Source organism: Ambystoma mexicanum, chromosome 3p, assembly GCF_040938575.1.
Source record: "Ambystoma mexicanum isolate Mex_15411 chromosome 3p, UKY_AmexF1_1, whole genome shotgun sequence".
Taxonomy (NCBI): domain Eukaryota; kingdom Metazoa; phylum Chordata; class Amphibia; order Caudata; family Ambystomatidae; genus Ambystoma; species Ambystoma mexicanum.
This window is the reverse complement of record NC_090925.1, coordinates 988809479-988832948: the sequence shown is the minus strand read 5'-3', so window position 1 is coordinate 988832948 and position 23470 is coordinate 988809479. Positions and strand designations below refer to the sequence as shown.

Here is a 23470-nt window from a genome sequence, read left to right as displayed (position 1 = left end):
GGGACGGTGCCAACAAAGAAGGAGCTAAGCGCTTCTTTATAGAATTGTGTAAGGGATAGCTTGACTAGTTGGAGGCTTTTCCTTGAGAATATCCGCAACAAAGTCAGAGTCAGGGGCTGGCTCATGTGTAGCAATCGCAAAATGATCGGCTGCTCTTTAAAATGGCGTTGAACAACATTTGGTCATCCACAGGTGAGGACTCCCTCTGTGGAGGCGAAGAAGGGGGATATAAACAAATGTCGTCGGAGTCAGGGGTGTGTTGGTGATAGCCAAGGGCCCTGATCCCCGGACTCATCTGGATCCCAGTCTGGATCTTGGTCAGCTGGGTCCTGAGCAAATGGATTAATGTCATCATAGGTATCCTCTTGTTCTGAGAAATCTAAGATATCCTCTTGGTGGCCTTGAGCAGAGATGGGAAGTTTCCTCTATGTATGTGGAATGGGGCAGGAGTCCTCTTTCCTAGGTCTTTCGGGAGTGATGTATTTGTCTGAAAAGTGAATAAATTGGGCCATTTTGTCCATATTGTTCTCAAATCTCTCCCTAGTACATAGGGAAGATGCAAAGGGTCTGGAGGTGGAAAAGATTGCCCAGAAGGGGGAGATTTTCCTAATAAGGCCTTTGAGAGGCTGGGGGCTTCAGAATACTCCTCTCTCGACGAGAGGGAGCGCCCTTGTGTACGTTCTGTAGCTGACGAAATAATAGCAGTGAGGCTTTCGCCAACTTTCGGCAGCTGACTCGACACGCCTGATGGCGCGTCGACGACTCCACCGAAGCCTTAGGTGCTTGTGCGCCCTTGGACCATGTGTCAGCAGCCGTATGTTTTTTTGGATGAACGCGCTTTCCAGAGGAATGCGCAGTCGCATGTCCCGAAGATGGTTGCCTGGTGAGCCCCAAACCGCAATGAGGTTCGTGAGGTGAAGTTTTCGTCGCCCCGTTGGCATTGCGCGCTTCTTTGATGTCTCTGTCGAGGAGGCCTTAGGTGTTGTGTATTTAGGTATTTGTGGTGCGTGTGTACTTGTCACTGGGGTATGAACTCCCTGTAACAGAGCAGGTGGCCTGTCCGTCGGGACCGGGAATTTGGGAGCTCACCGTTTAGTCCGTCTGTCTGTCGTTTTCAGTCGAAAGAGCTTGCAGGACTTGCATGAGCGCTCGTCGTGGTCTCGATGCAGACACCGATTACAACGGTGATGGTGTCCTTCCAAGGGAACTTGTCGTTACACGAAGGGCAACATTTAAAAGGGTGTCCTCTCCATTGCAGAGAGTGATGGTAGACAGACCAAATGGAGAAAGAAGGGAAAAGGAAATACATTCTTTAAGAAGAATAAACCCAGGGTCCCACTCTCCCTACTGTAAGGGCCTGGCCGGAGGGCAGAGGCCACGTGGGCGACAATCGTCGAACAGTTCAACAGTCGCCAAGCTGTTAGCCAAAGTTTGTATGCAGTACCCTCTGGAAACACTACAAACAACTCGGACTACAGGTATAGGAAACCCAACCTTTGGTATAAGCTTGTCCTGCACAGTTTAGGTAGTGTGTTGAGCAGCCAGGCTTATCTCAAGAGGGGTCAATGTGAGCTGTAGGGGAGTTACACAGAGATTCACAGTGACAAGTATCCAAATAAACTCTTACACTCAAGGTTTCTTGAATAAACAATTATTAATGTATTTATCAGTCAGTTAGAATAAGCCTTCTTCGGAAGGGAGCAATATAATAGTAACACAAATACACTTCAATACTGTACACTCTTAATTTCTAAATCAGTAAAGAGCCTTTTTGGATGGCCCACAGACGCAACCTACACCCTCAGGTTACTTCAATAGCTAGGGTGCTGGGGACATTAATATCTTACTGTCTGCATTTAGACTATTGTTAGAAAATGGTAAAAGGAAACAGTTATTAGAACAAGAGACCACCAATATTCTTAAGCAGGCAAATACTTTCGGATCTCCCAAGAAGAGTCATTCAGTACAACAGGCTAAGCCAAAGTCAATGGGCAAAAGTCTTATATAGGATGAAGCACTTCTGGTAGGTACGTAAAAATGTCTTTGCACAATGTTTTAGAAGTCTGAAGAAAAGAAGAATCAAATGTAGGGCCACAAGCCGTTAGACTTGTGAGTAGTAGGAGATGCAAGCAACTCTACAATAAGAGGTAAGTTCTCTTATACTTTGTACAGTGCCTTTGAATTGAAGAAAAAGTGCAGCAGATGACTTCTGTTCCTGTGCAGCTCTGCAGATCCCACTGTTGCTAGGCCTCAGTCGTGGGGACATGAGGGAGGACTTCTGGGGACTCCTGCACTGCAATGGGACGGTCACCGCTTGCAACTGGCAATCTTCAAATCAGTGGCTGTTCAGTGTTTCAGCTCCTCACATCTACCACAAATAGCAACACTGTGGTTCCTGGCTGTCGAGATGGGCTTTCCTTGCTTCTGGGGTCCTGCACTCTGTTGAAGGGGTTCAGGCTCGGTTGGTCCTGCTTCCTGGGAGTCCGGAGGATCTTCCTGGAGATCTAGGCCAGCTTAAAAGCAATGCTCACAATCTGTGTGCCTCTCCCTGGCTATATGGTTTCCAGCAGCAACTCTAATGAAATTCAACCAGCTCCGAGATGGATGTCCAGGTGGCTTACTTTGGAGTTAATGGGTCCCACCAACTCAAAGGGAGAAGTTGTCCTTGCAGGGGCTTCTCTGTCTATACGAATTTGGAGTTTCAGCACAGCAGCAGGGCTTCACCAGGCAAACCAACAGTCGAGGAGTTGCAGCAGGCATCCTCTTCAAGTTCTTCTTCGGTTCCTTCGTCTAGTGGTCGACTCTCCCTTCAAAGCAAAAAGCCTAATCTTTCATTCAGTTCTCTCCCATTCATTCCAGCCTAGCTGTCAATCACCCAGCAGGGTGGCTGTCCTTGCCGGACAGTCAGCTGGCCAATCACCACACAGAGTGCATTTGGGTCTCCTAGGAAACTAAGCACAGGGGGTTTCGGGCACCTGCCTCACTTCCTGCCTACCCCAGACACCCTGGAGACAGAGGCGGGCTTCACTCGTGAATCCCGCCAAAGGCAAAGCGAACATAGGGACCAAACCTGGTTTCGAGCGCAGAGTAAATCTCAAGGACCTTTCCAGAAAGAAATGGCGAAAAAAGAAGGACGTTTTGACATCCTGCAGCTGCAAATGCAGGCGGCGGTAAATGCACACCACGGTAGCTAAAACGAAACCACTGCCAGCCATTCAGTGAGAAAAGGGTAACATAAATATGTTACATGAGAAGCTAGACAAAGGGGTTACAAGGTAATCCCTCCAGCACCCTATGGTAAGATAGTGTGTGCTGGGTCTAGAAAGTTACAAATGTAAGTAAAGTCAATTTCACTTTACTACTCTGGGAAACAGTAGTTTATCCCAGAGAAGGTATTTAAACCTTTGGGAAATCTGAAATAATTCCTTGTGGCACTGCACTGAAGGTGCTGTGTGAATGTAAAAGATGATGCCTACGGAGTTTGTCAGACACCACAACTAAAAAAGAAAGAGTTCAAAAGCACATTAAGATACATGAGAGAGTGGAAAAAAAGGGAGTCTCACTCTCTCCAGGTTAAAAAAAATCAAGTCCTCAAAATCCAGCAAAGTTGTTGTGGGTCTCTAAGGTGGAGGGAATTAGCACATTTCTGAGAATTCTCCCCAACACAAGCAGTTGTGGATATCTTCGGTGGCAGGAAACCCACGAAGCAGCCATCAATAAGATTAGTCGGGAGACTAGACGACAGTCATTCATGGGACAAAGTAAGCAATATTAACTCTTGCGAGCTCCGCATAAGGCGACCAACTAGGTTGGCGGGAAAAAACAATCTGAGGGACCTCGACGCATGAGGGATTTTGGGTACACTGCACGTTAGGGATAGGGTTACAGTCACACCCATGTCGATGTCCCCTTTCGATCTGCGAAAGAAAGATGCAATACTCCACGATAACCACTAGATGTCGGACTCATTTATTTATTTTAATTCTTATAAAGCGCTACACGCCCGCAGGCCGCTACAAAAGGAAACACATTTACAAACAAAAACATACATAAATAACAAAAATACACTGAAGGTAGAAAAGGAACAAAAAGAAAAAAAAAAATCAGGCTGGAGTAAAACTAAAAAGAAAGAATAATCATGTTAACATTTTCAAAAATGGGAGATCGTGCCAAACTAAACTACCAGTCCTAGATTCGAAGAGCTGATAGGCAGGTATTTGGACGGGTTTAAAAAGTGGAGCTAGAGGCCCTACTGGTCTGGTTAGAAGGACCCTATAACTGAACTGATATGAAGGGTTGCAAACACAAATTGGGAAAGTTTGTCTTGATGGGAGGAATAAGCCAAGTTAAACAAGTTTTATGGGAGTAACGTGGGGGAATGACATGACATACAGCACAAAGTGGGAGAAATGGTACGAGGTTAAGCTGACACATAATAAGGGACAACACAAGAGGGACCATGGCTGATATCAACGCAATAAACATTGTAACCCTGAATACTCGGGGCCTCAACTCACCAATGAAAAGACGCTCCATCCTAGAGACTGAGGGATCTGCAGGCCTCCATAGTATTTCTACAGGAAACCCATCTACTAGCTATAGTTGAGAAAAGAATGGCACATTGCACGTTTCCTACACAATACTTTGCAACAAGTCAGACCAAAGTTAGAGGGGTGGCAATCCTGCTAGGGGCCTCACTAACATTTAAAAAACAGTTCTGTTACAAAGATCCAGAAGGAAGATTTATAGTCCTTAAAGGCACATTGGGGTCTCAAATGTTTACACTAATAGCATTATACAGCCCAAATGACAAACAAGACATTCCTGAACACAGTCCTACAGAAAGTAGCTTGCTGGTGCGAGGGTCAAGTAATAGACAGAGGGGTTTTCAATTGTGTCATGGACCCTCATTTTGACAAGACACTCCCCCCCCCCCCAACCTCCCTCCAATAATGATCCAGGGAACCAACAAGCATTGGGGAAATTCTTCCGCGATCTTAATCTAATTGAAACATGGATTTTCTTTCGCAATAATGAAAGGGAATACACACATTATTCGGCAGTCCGCAAAGACTATTCACGCACAGACATGGTGTTCGTTTCAGCTACCCCGATACCACAAGTAATGGACATAAACATAGGTCTACAATATCTCTCTGACCACGCTCCAGTACTGGTGCGAATTGAAGCCCAACCAGATAATAAACCGGGTAGAAAACAATGGAGATCCTGAAAGATATCGCACTTAGAGCCCACATAGACCAAACGATGACTAACTACTTTAAAGAAAACGATACCAGAGAGGTAGACTGGAGAGTGGTATGGGATGCGGGGAAGGCAGTAACGAGAGGGGAATTCATCTCACAAGCAGCTATATATGCAAAGAATAGAGAAGTCACCAGACTTGAATTAGAGAAGGAAATAATACAAAATGCAGAAATGCAACATAAAACCAAACAAACAGAAATCACTGCGAGACTTGCGACACCTTAGAGCCCAAATGGAAGCTCATGTAGGAGAACGTTCGGCACAATCCCTCCTGAACACTAGAGAAATTTACTACACCCAGGGAGGCAAGGCCAACCGATTACTAGCGGAAAAACTACGTAGAAAAACAGCTCGCAATCACATTACACAATTGCAAGATGAGGAGGGGAACCCATAGATGGGGGAAAGGGATAAAATAAGGATCATGGAAAGATTCCACGAAACCCTGTTAAAACGAGAAGAACTAGACCCAACTCTCCAAACACAATACATAAGGAAGGTAGACTTGCCACAACTGACTGACCAAGAAAAACAAGCCCTAGAAAGCCCCATCACAATAGATGAAGTTAGCAAGGCTATAACTTTGTTACCCTCCAATAAAACCCCAGGGCCTGACAGATTCAGTAATGGATACTAGAAGACCTTCAGAACACAATTAACACCACCTAGGACATGTCTAGGTAATAAAATCAGGGAAGAAGGGAGGGTGTTGGAGGATATGGGCAGGTCCATTACGATTCTAATTCCCAAACCAGGAAAAGACAAAACGGAATGTGGAAATTACCACCCAATTGCCCTTTTAAATAGCGGTGCCAAATTATATACCAAGATCCTGGCTAGGAGACCAACGACAATATTGCCAAGAATCATACATGAAGACCAGGCAGGATTTATAACGGGCAGACATACCCAGGATAACATTAAAAGGGCGATAGATCTGATAGAAATAGGTGAAAGGACAGAACAGAACAGAAATGCTCTATAGTAGCATTAGATGTGCGAAGAGCATTTGACAGCTTAGACTGGGGATTCCTAGAACGGGTGCTGGAGAAATTTGGCTGTGGAGCAACATTTATACGCATGGCCCTGGCTAAATTTCAACTCACATCCACAAAATGTATCGTAAACTGAGCATATACAGACCAGATAAAGATTCAGAGGGGGACTCGACAAGGTTGCCCGCTGGCGCAGCTGATTTTCACCATGGCAATGGAACCATTCGCAGCCACAATCAGACAGGACCCCGAACTTTTAGGGATAAAAGCGAAGGGGGAACCACATAAAGAAGCTCTGTACATGGACGGTATCCTCCTATTCCTGAAAGAAACGAAAGAATCACTAACAAAAGGTGATGAATAAATTAAGGGAATTTGCTGAGGTCTCAGGATTCACAATTAACTTTAACAAATCAAAAGCACTCAACTTAACAGATAATCAGGATGAAATAAGAACTAAGCAACCCATATCCACTAATCTGGGAAGAGCAAACACTAGAATATTTGGGAATAAAATTGACAAGGAACTATGAGACACTATATGGAGCAAACATTCTCCCCTTATGGAAGAAAATTAGAGAAGACCTACATAGATGGGACACGCAAGAACTTTCACGGTTCGTCAGAATAGCAGCAGTTAAACATCCCTCGACTACTATATATCATTAGCTCACTTCCAATAAGCATACCGGCCTAAATGATAAAAACACTACAGGACGAGATCACCACATTTATATGGAATAAAAAGAAACCCCGGATTCGGAGGAACATACTACTCCGACTTCTGTAGACCGGGGGAATTGGGTGTCCTTGACGTGAAGAGGTACATACTTGCAGCCCAGATAGCACCCATGCTACGTTGGTCAGACTTAGACTCACAAAAAGCTGGGGGAAAATAGAGCAAGGAGTAACTACCATTCCCATAAATTAGTTACAATCAATACATGCACAGAAAAGGGGGGCAGAAGGCCAATTGTTGAAGGCAACAAAAGTCGCTACAAAAGTGGGACTCCGCACTGAAATGGGCAGGCGTCACTCCGGGATTGGGACCACACAGTCCAATGTGCCACAATGCAGACTTCTCCCCAGATATTAAAAGCACTTATTGGGAAATGTGGGAGGGAGGCGATGCACTGAAACTAGAAAGGACGGCATACCGCTTCTATTAAGAGGAATGTAAATGTGAGTTCCACATGCGGGAAACAGGAAGATACAAATATATCCAAATTAGACACTGGATTTCCCAAAGAGAGGTAAAGAAAGTGTGTACCCGAACACCAATAGGACTGGAACTGACCATGAGAGAAAGGGGACAGACGAAAGGAAATGCAAGGTTATACAAACTGCTTGACAGAACACAATATACACTGGATTTACCATACATAAACAAATGGGAGGAGTACCTGGGTTTTGTTATCACGGAGGAGGAATGGGAGCACAGACCCTGTCCAAATGTACCGCTATAAAGGAGGTGGCCTATAAAATTTGCCATAGGTGGTACCTGACACCCCAGAGACTGAGCGCAATAAACAAGGACCACTCCCCATTATGTTGGAGACAATGTGGGGAACTAGGGACACTGGGTCATATGTGGTGGACATGCCCCAAGTCAAAAATCTTTTGGAAAGAAATTCTAGGCCACATCAAAGAGATTATGGGGACACTCTTACCTGTAATGCCAGTAGTGACACTCCTAGGTGCCGAGGTGGACACTCCTAGGTAAAGAGGTGGAGGGGATATACGCAGCAACAGGTGGGAATGCTGCACTTATGCATCTCTTGACGGCAGCTCGCATGACTCTGGCACAAAACTGGAAATCACCGAAAGGCCCCATAGTTGCAGGTTGGTGGGTAAAAATTTAGGGAGTACTAGCAATGGAAAAGGTATGTGCTCTCAATGCAGGGACCTATCAGAAATTCCTGAAAATCTGGCTCCCTTTCCATGAATGTGTCAAGGACAGAGAAAAACAGTTTACAAACCACGCATACTAGCCAAGGTCAGCGTAATTTGAAACTAAATCTGTGAGGTCCTAAGTAATACAAACTGAAAAAAAAACAGAAGTATGCTTATTATTATGTCATGTCAAAGGGGGAGGGAATGGCGAGGGGGGGGGGGGGTTGGGTAGAGACGAGTTCAATTGTGGTTTATAAGGCTAGTAATGTTACTGAGTCACTGGTTGGACTATGAGGAATGACAAAAGACTCGATGCACCGTAAGAAGGTACCATAGAAGAAACTCCGGAAACAGATTCTGTAAATTGACGATACAAGTAACTACCTTTGGAGAAATATATGTAATGTTATGAAAGTGCTGATGCATTGAAGATATAAAGAATTAAAAAAAATAAAAAAGTGGAGCAAGTTACTATTTCCGCATCCCACCACCACACAGTCCCTGTTCCTCTGGGCACACCAATCATCAAGTTCAATTCTACATAGAAACTTTAAAAGCAGAGCATCAAACAACCCCTGGCCCAGATCTTGCACAAAGCCATGCAAGTACTTTGTTACATAGGGCTTCTCTTGGTTCTTTCTCAGATGGTTTTGCTACGTTCGTGATAATGAAGTTCCTATGATCCAACACCAGATCTCTAATATGTGCATCCTTGGGCAGTGTCCTATGGGATTTTCTTAGGAGAAGACTCTGCAAGTTGGATGATTTAGGTCTGAAATTCATAGGTCCCAGGGGGCCATCAGAATGAGATTTAACAAAAGAGTCAACAGATGCAGGAGAAGGAAGTTTATAGCTCTGTTGTCGCACCTTTCTAGCAGTGATCAGAGCCACTGGTGCTGCCAACGGTAATGACATTGGCTCGAAACTTGGACCGTTGGGCACATCCAATGTAGTTTGTGAATAGTAGACATTTTTGAGTGCCAAGACTGTGGGTGGGAGCAGTTCACTTTAACAATTGGAGGGTCTAATGCATGCGGGTCATAAAGGACTGTTTGGCTACAGTTATCAGTATTGTGAACATAATGTCTTAAATGACTCAAGAGGCCAACCAAGCATCAAAGTCATAGGAGGTGTCACATCGATTTAATTCTAAGGATTGTAGCCTTGGAATGCCTCCAAGACTCAGAAGTACTGCTTCTCTCGAAGCCGGTCAGGAAGTATAGGTGATAGGCATGGTTGCACTTGGTACCCCCTTCCTCAAAGAGGAGGTGTTGAAGTATCGGAGTCAGAGGTACACCAGTACTTTCTGAATAATATTCCAGTTTAGTGGCCCCAGAGGCTATTTGTGTTTTTGTTTTTTTAGTCCAAACCTGAACACATTAGAGGCATATCAATGGCCTTGTCGAGGGTGCCACTGCCGTCAAGCGGCAACTCAGTTTTCTTCACACAAATTCTCTGCCTTCTACATGTACATAGAGCCAGTACTTTAGAGATGCGATCCCACTTAGCGGATGACAACGCAGCCACAGAGTTGGAGTCATGGTATTGTGTTTATGCTGCGTCGGGATGCAAGAGGCTTTAGTTACTGGATTTAGCGTCTTGAGGCATAGGAAGCTGGGTGCATACAACTGGCAATTGACAGTAAGGGTGTAAGGGCACTGCCGCGGTGGGAATTAAGCACCGAAAAAGTGAGGCAAAGTATGGCGCTCAGTTAAAGCAAGCTAAAGATACTTGCTGAACATGCGTTTCCGGGCAAAACCAGAGACCGCCCGCAATGCCAGCCACAATACTGCAGTACCAGCTCGACGCACAGGGGATACAGGAAACTGTACGTCCATCCAGCAGTATGGTGTTGAAGTTGCGGCTATCAGTGGTTATCAGCCGGCGGCACGAAAATCCTACAGCCACCGGCAGCAGAAGCGGGAACAGACCAGCGTGGAGCCAAGACAGACGCCAGGCCGATTAGAGAAAGGAACCCATCAAGCAGGGAGACACGTGTCAAGCAGCGCTGCAACTGACGTTACAGCTGCTTCCGATGCTCAGCCTTGAATTTTTTGTTCCTTGAAATAAAAATACAGAGCCATGTGCAACGTTAGTACACAGCATGTGATTCGAGGCGGATTCACAAGCATCAGAAACTTTTATCCCAGAAATAATAGTATCCACAATTATAACCTATGAGGGAACAAGTACTGACGGTTCAGAGGAGTGCCTTTAGGATAGCCAAAGTCAATAGTTCTGATGCACCTCTTCTTATACAGTCTTTACAAAGTTAGTAAGTTCAGAAGAAATCACAGTAACTCAACCGAGCTACTTTGTAGAGAGCACAAGCTGTGAGGCCAGTGCAGGTGAGTTGAGATCAACTCCAAAAAAGTACTTTGCAAGATAGGAAGCACACTTATGGCTAAAATGTGAACACCTCAAGCCCCACAGTACCTGTGATTAGAAGAAAAATGTTCCAGCTGGATTCCTCCTGGCTGCAGCTTGGCAGAACCTTGGTCGTGGTGAATAAAGGGAGGACGTCTGGTGGCCTCCTGCAGCAGTACTTGGGAGAGGGACTCCTCAGCAATGGATTTCCTTTGCTTCAGCTGCACTTCAGTGTTTTGGCGCCTTTTTCTCATTGACAAACGAAGGACGAAAACTCTGTTTGGAATAAGCTTGCTCCCTCGTCTCTGGTGAGGGGACTCTGGATCAGGACTTCCTGCTTCTGTAGGGTCCTCTTGATGCCCACGAAGGTTTGGACGGATTCGGACTTCGCAAGACGATGCACTCGTCAATGGTCACAGGACCCCTTGTATTGGGCTTATGCAACTCTGGGGAGGCACAGCAAGTCGTGGATGCGCCAAATGGAAGCTTGTCTTGAGACTAGTTGGTCCCACCAGCCCAAAGGAGGAAGTCCGCCCATACGGGACATCCCAGTTGATATGAAAACGGGGTCAGCACAGCTGCAGGGCTTCACCGGGCACTTTGCGGTCCATGAGGGTGCTGCCGACGTCCTGTCATGTCTTCTTCGTATGTTCCTCTCCCAGTGGTTGACTCTGCCTCTAGTCCCAAAAAAGGTGTGGGCGTTCCATGAGCCCCCTGCTCTGGCTCGTTTGACTTTCGGTACTGTGAGGAGATTGGCATAGGGTGTCCTAGTTGGTCGTGAGGAGGCAGATCTGGGTATTCTTTATGTGAGGTATAGGGGGGCTGTGAGATTGAAACATTTGTGGGTAAGAGCCAGGGTTTTAAAGAGGATACGGTCTTTAATTGGTAGCCAGTGGGCCCGTTTCCTAACAGCAGCTATATTGTCCCTTCTGGGGGTGCCGGTGGCTGCACGGAGCGCCTTGTTTTTAATAGTTTGGAGCTTCTCTATGTTCTTTACTGACGTGCCCGCAAAGAGGGCATTGCAGTAGTCTAGTCGGGATACGTTTATAGTTCTGGCTATGGTGAGGCAATTATCCTTGGACAGGAAGGCTTTGGCTTCATTGAGCAGATTGGCATGGTATGCCGCGGCTGAGGCAATGGCGTCGACCTGCCTTGTCATTGAGAGGTTGGAGTCTAAGTAGACGCCTAGACTTTTTACTGATTGAGAGACCGATTTTGATGTTGTTAATCGTGAAAATCGAGGAATTGGTTGTCAAGTTTCTTCAAGGTTTCAGTGGAGTCTATCAGGAGAAGTTCTGTCTTGTCACTGCTCAGAATCAATCCGTTCTTAGCCATCCAGGCTTGGAGGTCAAGTAGACAGAGTTGAGAGACACGGTGTCAGACTCATAGTCGCCAGTCAGTGGGAGGAGGAATTGGGTATCATCCACGTAGTTGGTACAGATGATGCCTAGTGAGTCAAGGATGAGGAAGAGAGGTCTGGTGAAGATGTTGTAAAGGATAGGGGAAATGCAGGAGCCTTGTGGGACTGCAGAAAGGATGTCAGGGGAGGCAGATGCTTGGTCCGAGAAGACTTGCATGGCTCTACCTTGTAGGAATGAGGTGATCCAGGAAGCCGTGTTGGGGACAGAAGTGGGCTGTAGATGTCGTGATGGCAAAGGACTTTGTGGTCAACCAGGTCGAATGCTGCAGATAGGTCCAGGAGTAGAAGTAGGGCCGGTTTAACAGTTGTGGGCATCGTCCATTTGTTTTTTTAAGTCGAGTATGGCTGTTTCAGTTCAGTGACCAATGCGAAAACCTGACAGAGCCTGATGAGGCTGTTGGCTTCGATGAATTGCTGGACTTGCAGGTAGGCTGCTTTGTCCAGTATTTTTAGCCGGAACCGGACGGTGGTAATAGGCCTATAGTTATTGAGAGAGGTAGGGTCCAGTGGGGGTTTCTTGAGGATGGGGCGTACCCATGCTTCTTTGAGGCATGTTGGGACCACTCTGGTCGCGAATGAAGCATTGACGATTGCTGTGAGCAATGGGGCGAGACTGCTGGCACATTCTTTGATGATGGTAGCCAGGCAGATGTCACCCTTACAGTTAAAGGGTTTGATGGAATTCATGAAGGTAGTGATGTCCTGCTCATGGACTTCTTTGAAAGAGAAGAGTGTGGCTGTGTCACTGCTATTTTGGAGTGGTTTATGAGGTGGGGAGTGGGTCAAAGTCTGTTGGGTGGTTTTGATTTTACTGTGCAGGGTGTCAAATTTGTTGAGTATTGCTGATTGTATACCATCACACCAGGCCTCATCCTTGGTGATGGACTGGGGAGGTAGGGTTGGTGTCTCTAATTCCCCAAAGATAGTGATAGACAAAGATGGACTCTTTGGAGTCAGATTTGGCATTGGCAATCCTAGTGTTGAACGAGGTTGCTTTAGCTCGGATTATAGCTTTTTTAAAATTCTCTGGATAGCCTTTGGAGCTCTAGTTTGGCTGAGTCCTGATGGTTGGTTTGCCAGAGTGATAAGGCGGTAAGTTTTTTAAAACAAAGTTCTAGCAGCTCAGGGGTGAACCAAGCATTGGAATGTCTGGTTGGTTTAGCTTTGCGAGTGGTGAGAGGGGCAATGTTGTCAACGGCTAGTTGAATAGCAGTGTTGTAGGTGAGGGGGGAGTGTCTCTGGGTCTTTGGTGAAAGGGGGCCTGAAGGCTGGTCCAAGTAGGTGTGGTCTGAGCCTGTCAGCCGTAATCTGTCGCAAGCTCCTGGTGGTGGCGGGTGGGAGCGGTGACGCAGCCTGGTGCACTTTCTTGGGAGCACTAATGTCAAAGAGGATGACGTGGTGTTCAGTCCACAGGGGTGGAGAGTTGGCTTTAATGATGAGCGGGCAATTGTGGTGGGCGAGCCAGTCTCGGGTGCGGCCTTGAACGTGGGTGGGTGCGGTGATGGTGTGTTGGAACCCTAGCATTTCCAATGCATTGTCCAGAGATTTTGCGGCTGAGTCTTTAGGGTTGTTGAGGCCGAGGTTGAGATCACCAAGGAGTATGGCCTTAGTTGATTTTTTTTGATTGTCTGAGAGGAGGTGAGTCATGGCTGCTTGGAAGTCGGACGACGGGCCTGTAGTTCGACAGACAAGGTGGAGAGAGAGATAGTGCAGTTAGGGGAGAGGGTAAGTTTGAGGGGAAGGTAGTCGTTCAATTGTCCTGTCAATCTTTTCTGGTGGGCATGGTTTCTTTAGCTACGAGGACAACTCCCCCTCCTTCAGAGTACGGGTGGCCCAGTCTGAATATGGTGTATCCTGCAGAAGTTCCAGGGAGAGGGCTGGGCCTGAGGCTTCATGGAGCCATGTTTCGGTAATCATGAGGTGGTCTAGGTTGTACGTGGTGATAAGGTCACTATGCCAAGGGCGTGAGCATGTAGGGAGCGGGCATTGAAAAGGGTTGAGTTGAGCACTGAGTTAGCAGCTGGACTTGGGTGGGTCATGGTGGCATGTGTGGATGCGGGCATATCGTTGGGTCCAGTATTAAGCAGATCCGCAACGTTAGGCAGGTCTAAGCTGAGGCACGTCCTTAGCTATAACAGAAGGTGTGGGCAAGGTTGCTGTGCTGGTGTATCTAGGCAGGGTGATTCCAGGGAGCAAGTTATGAGGCAGTGATACAGTTTTGGTTACAGCAGCTGTGAAGCACTCCGAGCTTCTTATCAAGCTGTATGGAAACAAATGTTGGTGACAATAGGCAATTTTCAAAAGTAATATATGCATTTTTTTGTGTTTAGCAACACACTCAACAGAAGGATCTTTTTTGATAAGAAACCTTAATCTTCAAAAAATGTAGAGCGGCATGTATCTATTTAATGCTTGCACGTGACCTTAAAGTTCATTGGCATCTCAAGCGTTTTATCCAGGCTTGAATAAGGCTTAAAATGCTATAATGTCCATTTATAGAACAGCTGATAATTTGTACATTTTGTACTCCGGATAAGAGCTTTTAACGTGGTAATATGAGTGAATATCGAATTGTCAATTTGCGTACTCTGTACCAAGGAGGAGATTTTCAAATGAGCCACATATGCGTATTTTACAAATTTTCAATTGACTGTTGTGAATTGATATTAAACGGAGTTGGGTACAGTTCTTTTTTGGGGGGGGCGGTTGCACGTGTGGATTGATGTATATTGTGTGGTTTATGAAACATCAAAATAAACAAACATTTTACCCATCTATTATTTTCAAAGAAGCTTTCAGCTAACTACATCTTTGCACACTCCCACCTAACTTGATGCTGGACAATTATCTGAAACTTAACACCATTTGGCAAGTTTGAATATATGCACGGCAACATGGCTAAATGTTACACATAGAAGCTTTATAAAACCTTAACATCCAGAAGGGAAACCAGAATTGAAGTTAGGTCTTCCATAGAGCCCAGAACTGTGAACTCTCCACAATGACCCATGAATAAGACACACAAAGAGGACGAGCAAGTCCACCATGCCTCATTCAATTTTCAAATTATCATTTTGTAAAAAATAAAAAAAAAAAAGTCGTTATTAAAATGCTGTTTAAACATGCAACTAAATAATGCCAGTAAGATTTGTTCCCATATGAATTCTCTTCATTAGGATTCTCAAACGTAGGTATTAAAACACAAGTGATTTAAGAGCATGCTTGTTTGTTGGACTTACAAATTGGCATTCTGTGAAAGGTTATGACAAAAAAGTTAAACTAATTTGTTCAACAGTTTAGAGAAATACATCACTATTACGTTGTACAACAGTTTAAGGTTTAATAGTTTCCATTCTACTTTTGTACTCAACAGATATGCTTACTTTTTATTAGAGCAACTTACATGGCAATTCCCACAAATCCTTTGAGTGGCACGACTCCCCAGATGACGCCCAAAATAATAGCGATTATCTGCCGGAACCAGTAGATGACGTCTAAAAACTCATCCTGAGAAGAGGGAAACAAAAAAAGTTAGATGTGTGACAGCAGAACATACAATCCAAAATGCCAAGCCGAAAACCATTCCTCATCCACACCCTTCACTGCTTATCAGTTTTGACCAAGTCTGATTTTGGAGGATAGATGGGACTAGCTGGAACATGGTGGCTAGAGAATGCCAACTGCTCCATGAAGCAGGTGCCCGAGAGAGTACATGGAGGCTCCACTAGCCGTCCCAGTATATTGATAGATTCCACCCCAGTTACCCTTTTCTGCTGAAATTGTTGTCTAGCCTTAAGATGTCAAGCAGAATGACAGCGAACAATTACAGTCTACATCATAAGCCAGCGGGTAGAAAAACAAGGGTCCTGTACAAGTGTCTGCTGATTGTGCAATAAAACATGGTTTGTTCAAGGCAGCAGCTCTCTCATGTAATCCGAGAGTCAAAAAAACCAGCAAGAGACTGACCCTCGGCCGAACATGAGGCATCTGACATGTGTTGTGGAAGTGCAAAGTACAGGTGAAGAGATGATTCGAGTATGGCAGCGTAGAAAGGAGTTAAGGCAATGAGAGCAGGGAACATGCGGGGGCGGGTGTGTAACCTGCGGCAAGGAGGAAAGGCAATGAGAGTGGGGGGGGGGGGGTGAGGGGGTGTTAGCAGAGCGCAGGTGGGGTGAAAAAAGCTAGGGTGGAAGAAACTGGCACAGAGCAGAAATAGTTAGAAGAGTGGAGGCAGCAAAAACTGCAAAGGTGCAGGGGAAGAAAAAGAGCAAACCAAGAGGCGGGAAAAGGCAGGAGGTGGCACAGAGATATTATCAGCAGAAAAAGAAAGCAGTCTAAGGGAGAGGATGTCAAGAAAGAATGGCACAGATAGGGAAACCAACATGAAGAGTAGAAGAAAAAAAGACGGCCACTACACAGGAGGTTGGAGGTGACACAAAGTAAGGAGGAGGGAAGGAATTAGTTGCTTGGCGGAAACACAGAGAAGAGGGTGTTAACAGTGGACAAGAGAGACAAAAAGCAGGAGGAATATAGTGATGGGAAGGGTAGAGTGGCAAGAAGGGAAGTCCCAAGACCCTCAACCCTAAAGCTAGTTATTACCTGGTGATTAATAAATAGTCTGATGGTAATGAAACACATCGCAGAGTAAGCAGCAAAGCCAGGACCACACTATGAAAGCGGTGTAGAGGGAGGGAATACCATTATAACCAGTCCCGCCCACATCAAGAGACCCTAGCCACCAGGGATGGCGGTGACACGTACTGCAGTATGGGTATAGCAATGCAGCATACTAACACTAACCGGGCCAGGAAATATTGTACTGGGTGCCAAAACATTATTATTATTTTTTGTTTTAAAGAGAAGAGGTCCAGGGTCACGTCACGCAATGCCTCTACTCTTCCCAGAGCATGACTGTTTGCCACAGGAAGGTGGATGAGCTGTTATCCCAGCAGGTTACATTAACCCTGCAAACCATATCAGAGATATTGTAATCTGGGACGTGCAGGTTAAACATGGATCTCTGAAGCAGGCGTTACAAATGTCCGATCTGCATTTCCCAATGGAAACTCAGTAACGCTGGAACATCCATACGCAAAGGGTAGTTCCACTAAAGCAACTGAATATACCATAATACATGGAAACTAGCAGGCGTACCCGTGCCGTTCTTGTAGGAGCTAGCTTGAACAAATGATCTGCGTTTCCAACTCTCGAGCAAGTCACAAGCGGACCATGAGAAAAGCATGAATTCCATAAATTTGTTCCAGCTCCTTGAGTTGGAGGGTTGAGATTACGCAGCAACATTATTGGTGTTGCGATATACAGCCAAGGCAGCAGCAACCACAAGATACGTGGATAATCACAAACAGGTCTGCTAATCCCTGGCTCTGACACGATTGCCCCTCCATTGTGCTAAATCTTTTGATGTAATTCACTTTGCTCATTCCCAATGGAAAAAGCAAGGAAATTAATACCGCGTGGCCTACATAAGATGGCCGACGACCAGATGGCGTTGCAGCTGGTCGCCTAGCAAGCCTGCTCATTCCCTATTGGTGTTTATTCAGTGCACCAGCCCGCCGGAAGGCGCAAGCGGGACCCACCCCCAAGGCACCCAACATAAGGCATGTAGCCTGTCTGTGCCCAGTGTTGCCAACTTAGCGACTTTGTCGCTATATTTAGCGACAAAGTGCAGGTCCCTAGCGACTTTCTCCATAGAAAGCGACTAGCGACTAATCTAGCTACTTTCTCCCGAGTCCCATTGGGTTGAAGACGTACACTTTTTTCTATTGGTTTGGAGACTTGCACGTTTCCAAACCAATAGAAAAGGGTGTACGTCTCCAAAACAATAGGAGTACCTCCAATCAATGCCCCCGTCCTTGCAGCCAGGCTCCCACACAACAAGTGAAGTCGTGTCACTGAAGCCGCGTCCTGCGAGCGGCACGAGAATGCGGCGAGATTTGTCCCCAATGGAACGCTGTATTATCGGGCTAGGAAGTCAACACGATTTCAAAGATCGTTCTGCAAAACTGTAGAGATAAACATTCATGTATGTAGTGTATGTGCTTCAAGCTGACGGTAGCAGTAGCAGCTATTTTATCATCAATTCATTTACGCATTTTGGGGTTTAAACAAATCATTATCAATGTCAGAAAAATGCATTTAGAATTGATACCTTCTATGTGAATTAATGATAGGTGCACGTAGGGTTGCCAGTGACTCCATACAGCAGCCAAGTTTCCCACTGCATGCTGGGAATTGTAGGCCCACATCATTGGTCCTCTCTCCTACGTCTATTGCACAGCTTGCAAAGGCAATTATGCAAATTAGGCAATGATGTCATTTAGCGACTTTTAGCTACTTTTAGGCCAGCCTCTAGCTACTTTCCAGACTGAGGAGTGGGCAACACTGTCTGTGCCACTTGATCCTATACCCCCAGACAGGCAGGAGCCCCCGCCTCCAGATCAGCGTGATTTGAATCTGAACACCATCCGCACAGCTGAGCCTGACGGATTTCGAAGTAAATCGCATCCAGCAAGAACATGTCTGCTAATCCCTGGCGCTGACCCAATCGCCCCTCCGTTGTGCTAAATCTTTTGATGCAACTCACTTCGCTCATTCCCGATGAAAAAAAAGCATGGAATGGAAAGGAATACCACGTGGCCTGCATAAGATGGCTGCCGAACAGATAGCGTTGCAGCTGTTTGCCTAGCAACCCTGCTCATTCCCTATTGGTGTGCACTTGCTTATTCAGTGCGCCAGCCCGCCGGAAGGCGCAAGCCAGCACCCGCCCCCAAGGCACCCAACATAAGGCACGTAGCCTGTCTGTGGCCGCTTGGTCGCTGGCGCCCAGACTCCCTGCTGCTCCTACACCGCAACGCTTACCAGCTAGTACACACCCTCTAAACGGACCTCTAAAAGAGGAAAAAAACACAACTTTTAATCATTGCTGCATATGCACTTCCCCCCCCAGCATATTCTCATACATACGTATATATCGTAATAGCCTACTTTGCTCCATACACTCGCCCAATACTTATGCTGCGTTTCGCTTCCAGTGTATGCGATGTGTGTGATAATTGACCAGATTACTGCCTTTAGCTTATTGTAGTATTGCATTTGTGGTACCTTGCGTCCAGTGTATGCACCAAATGATTGGATTACTGCCTTTAGCTTACTATGCCAATGCCTCATACTGCAGCCCGATCCTAATGTATACCCTATCTATCCAGCCTATTATATACCCGACGTATCTAGTGCTTATACTGTGCTTTATCACCATGTATGTGTCTCGCCATTCGCCTCTTGCCCACTGCAGCCTGCTCCTTACGAACATCATCAAACTGTAGTGTTGTCTGCACTACTGCATGCCCACTGTAATAAGAGTTACCTGTTGCAATACCTGGCCCCTGCCTTCCCACCCGCAGCATGCTGCTCAATCTCACAAGTAAGATCGCCTGGAAGACACTCACCACGCGCTCTACATCCATCACTACTGCACTTGCTCTCCTACTCACCATTGCCAAGTACAACCATATCACTACAATCACCAACTCTCCTCACACCCAACCACCACTGCACCACCCCACTCCCACCTTCACGCCATCATGTCCGGTCTCATCACCTCTCAACAACTTCAAGGCTTACACATAGCTACTTCATGCCCTCTATACATCAGAAGCACCAGACTTGGAGCCAAACTCAACCACTAGATCTCACTTACCTAACCTTGCTCACAGTTCACCGCAATCACCGTCTAGGCTCCCGTTCCCCCCTCATTCGCACCACACACCATACACATACGCACATACATAAACTCACACCCACTACACACACTGCACCTGACACAAGCAGCATCCATGCAAGCATCAAGCACAATATCGCACCCACTCCACACCTCAAATGTGCCCTCCTCAACGTTCGCTCACTCCCAGCACATGCCTCAGAAATATACAATCTCCTCTCCAACCATAACCTCGACCTACTGGCCATTACAGAAACTTGGCTACATGAAGCATCTGGCCCTGCAGTCGCTCTCGCACTCCCCCCTGATTACACCATTTTCAGACAAGACAGACCAGATCGAACAGGAGGAGGAGTAGCCCTCATCTTCAAAGAAACCCTCACCATTAGACCCACTAATCATTCCTGGGACATCAACTCGGACATCCTATCTGTCAAACTTGCACTGTCCCCCAATAATACCACCAACATCCACATACTATATCGCCTCCCTGGCCTCCCAGCAGACTTCCAGGGACACCTCACTCACCTACTTAGCGAAAACATCAAAGGCTTGACTAAGACCCTTCTTCTCGGCGACCTAAACCTAGGATTTAATAACTCGAAAGACAAAGCTGCCACCTCCCTCACTAAAGAGCTCTCTGACCTAGGCTTCACATAAAAAGTCCTAGGCCCTACACACACCAAAGGCTGCACCCTTGATTGGGTTGCTGACCATAGCTGCTTCACCTCTATCACAGCCAACACAGCCCTGCAGTGGACAGACCACAACTATATTGAGTTCACCCTACCTATCTCCTCCACTCCGAAAATCCTTACACCTGCCCCCTCTACCCAAATAAGTGGCTCCCAAAAACTCTCAGGAGAACCTACGACCGTACCACAACATCCCAGCTCTAGCCCCTCCCTTCTCCAACGATCCAAACACCTTAGCGTATCACTACAAAGATACCCTCTCTACAGCCATCAACACCATAGCACCACTCGAATCCAAAAAAAAAAAAAAAAAAAAAAAAAAAAAAATGAAAATCACTACACAACAATTCATGGTTCGTTCACTCAAGAACTACAGTCATTACGCTCCCTCAAAAGGGAGGCTCTAAAGAACTGTCAAAACAGACCCTAGCGACAACACCAAGAACTGCTTTAACCTCATCTCACGTCAGTACAAAGATGCCATCACTCAAGCCAAAGCCAACTCCTTCAATGTCCAAATTTCCAATTCCAACTCACAATCTAAGGAAATCTTCACCATCTTTAACAAACTCATCTCTCCTCCCAACACTCCAGATGAGAACATAAAAGATGAAGCATGGTGTGCTGGTAGCAAATCTGCTATGCTCAATAAAATTGAACTCCTTCAAAAAAATTAAGGACCACTACAAAGCTCTACCGCACCATGCAGGGCATACACCATCTGACCCCACCTCCCCTACACCTAACACCACTAAACCTCTTTTCACTTTTAGAGACATCACTGAACCTGAAGTCATCAACCTCCTCAAAAACCTTAGATCCTCCATATGCAAAGGAGACATCTGTCCACCTAAACTCATAAAAGACTGCGCAGACCTCCTTGCCCCGCTCCTGAAAGCTTTCATTAACGCCTCCTTCAGAACTGGCACCATTCCAGCCAGCCTTAAAGAAGCATGGGTACGCCCCCTTCTGAAAAAGCCTACACTAGACCCAGCACAGCCTAACAACTATCGTCCCATAACCACTGTGCCATTCCTCCTCAAGATCCTAGACAAAGCCGCCCACTGCCAAATTCAACAATTCCTAGAATCACACTCTATCCTCGGGACCAGGCAATCAGGGTTCCGAAAAGGTCATGGCACGGAAACAGCTCTGGTGGTCCTCAAAAACCAGATCACCCAAATCATGGACAAAGGCAAGCTAGCACTCCTACTACTCCTCGACCGTTTGATTTGGTTGACCATAAAACACTCACCTCACTCTAACTTTTCCAATGAAGCAGCTCTATGGATCACCTCCTTCCTGGAAGGTTGGGCAATGAAAGTATTCTCCAACATAGCCAACGCTGCCCACACCACCATCCGCTGTTGAGTCCCACAAGGCTCCTGCACAGCACCCACATTATACAACTTGTTTACAAAGCCCCTCTTCGACAAGCGCTCTAGGCATCATTTACACGAATTACGCCTCTCACAGGCTCATACAACAGGGATTCGCAAGTTCTTCACTCTATATACACCATCATCCAAGCTTGGATGGTGGCCAATGGCCTCCGCCTCAATTTGGAGAAGACCGAAATCATCATACTAGGCCAAAAAAAACACACTAGCTAAACTAGATAATCTCTACTCCAACTTCACCATTGACAACACAACCATCCCCGTCTCCTCATCTGTAAAGACGCTAGGTGTCTACATATACTCCACACTTTCTATGACCAGGCAGGTCAGCGCCATCACCTCCGCCTCAGCCCACACTACCAAACGTATCAAAAGAAGTCAAACCATACACAAGAATAAATGTCGATCCAGAGCCACCATTGGTGCAAAACTAGACCATTGCAACGCCCTCCTAGCAAGCACATCCACAACAAACCTTAACCAACTCAAGTCATGCAAAACAATGCCCCAAGAGCTGCCCCTTAGCCTTTCCAAAAGGGAACACATCTCCCGTACCAGACAGGAAGCTCACTGGCTCCCAGACCAAGAGTACATCACTTTTAAAATCCTCACTCTCACCCACAAATAAATTCACAGCACCTTCATACCTGGCAGAGACCATTACCAAATCCACCTCAACACGACCCACTAGGTCTTACTACGCCAACCTACTGTACATCCCACACATCAGAGCCAAAGCCGGAGGGCTGCGTTTCCCTTACATAGCTGCCAAGCTATGGAATGCCTTACACCCAGATATCAGAGCTGAAAACTCTCTCCTTGCCTTCTGTAAAAGAATCAAAACGTACCTTTTTATCTAACTCTGCGTATGTCTTTCTTACCAATGTAAAAGATTCTATGCAAAAATGTACATATGTAACTTCAATGGTTGTCCTCTGTTCCTTTCCTGTAACTAAGCTTACTGTCTAACAAGCACCACGATGCCTCAGGGCAGCTGTGCGCTTTACAAATTCGAGTAAATAAAGCATGTAAGCTTGAAGTGCCGTATCCGTACTTGTACAACTGAAGCATGTAAGCTCAGTACTGTTGAGATGGCATACATTCACCAATTTACGTCGGAAATGACGTTTCTGTAATTATCATGAGATATTTGCCACAATGTGACAGACGTCGGCCATTGCGGATACTACTGAAAAGACATGCACCGTGTCCCGTCACCTGCAGAACTACAAAAAAAAAAACTATCACTGTATTGTGTAGCCCGCATGACTTCAAAAGCAAGTGCCGGTAATCTCAGCTAGAATGTTGATAGTGTGGACAGTGTAGGAACAATGAACTTCATGAACAATGAACAGAGAACTACGGCGAGAAAAGCAATATGGCAGGAGTAAACACTGCAGACTGCTTACAAAAATAAATATCTGACAAAGGTAGCTTTTATTCATGGTCTACAACATGGAACCTACTCAAATGCCAAATTTCAGGTTTGTAGCATGTTGAGAAGCATGCTGAACATTTCGAAAAGACACGTGTGAGTGTGTGATTTGTAAACCAGACTGTACTTCTAAAAGGTCAGTATGAATCAGTGGTTAGGAATGGGAAAGGATTATCATAAATTGCCAGTGTAAAATAACATGGCTTAAAATCGGCACCGGCACAACTCTTTGCGGCTGTTTTACTGCATTTCGGGAGGG

General features: G+C 46.0%; 1 protein-coding gene across 1 annotated transcript in view; it reads right to left on the bottom strand.

Moving 5' to 3' along the window:
- The window catches only part of RAB5IF (RAB5 interacting factor), a 136002-nt gene that overhangs the window by 72175 nt on the left and 40357 nt on the right, over window positions 1–23470 (bottom strand). Inside the window, exon 2 of the mRNA XM_069652280.1 lies at window positions 15347–15450. Within this exon, the coding sequence (XP_069508381.1) occupies window positions 15347–15450 (104 nt within the window). The remainder of the gene's footprint in view (window positions 1–15346; window positions 15451–23470) is intronic.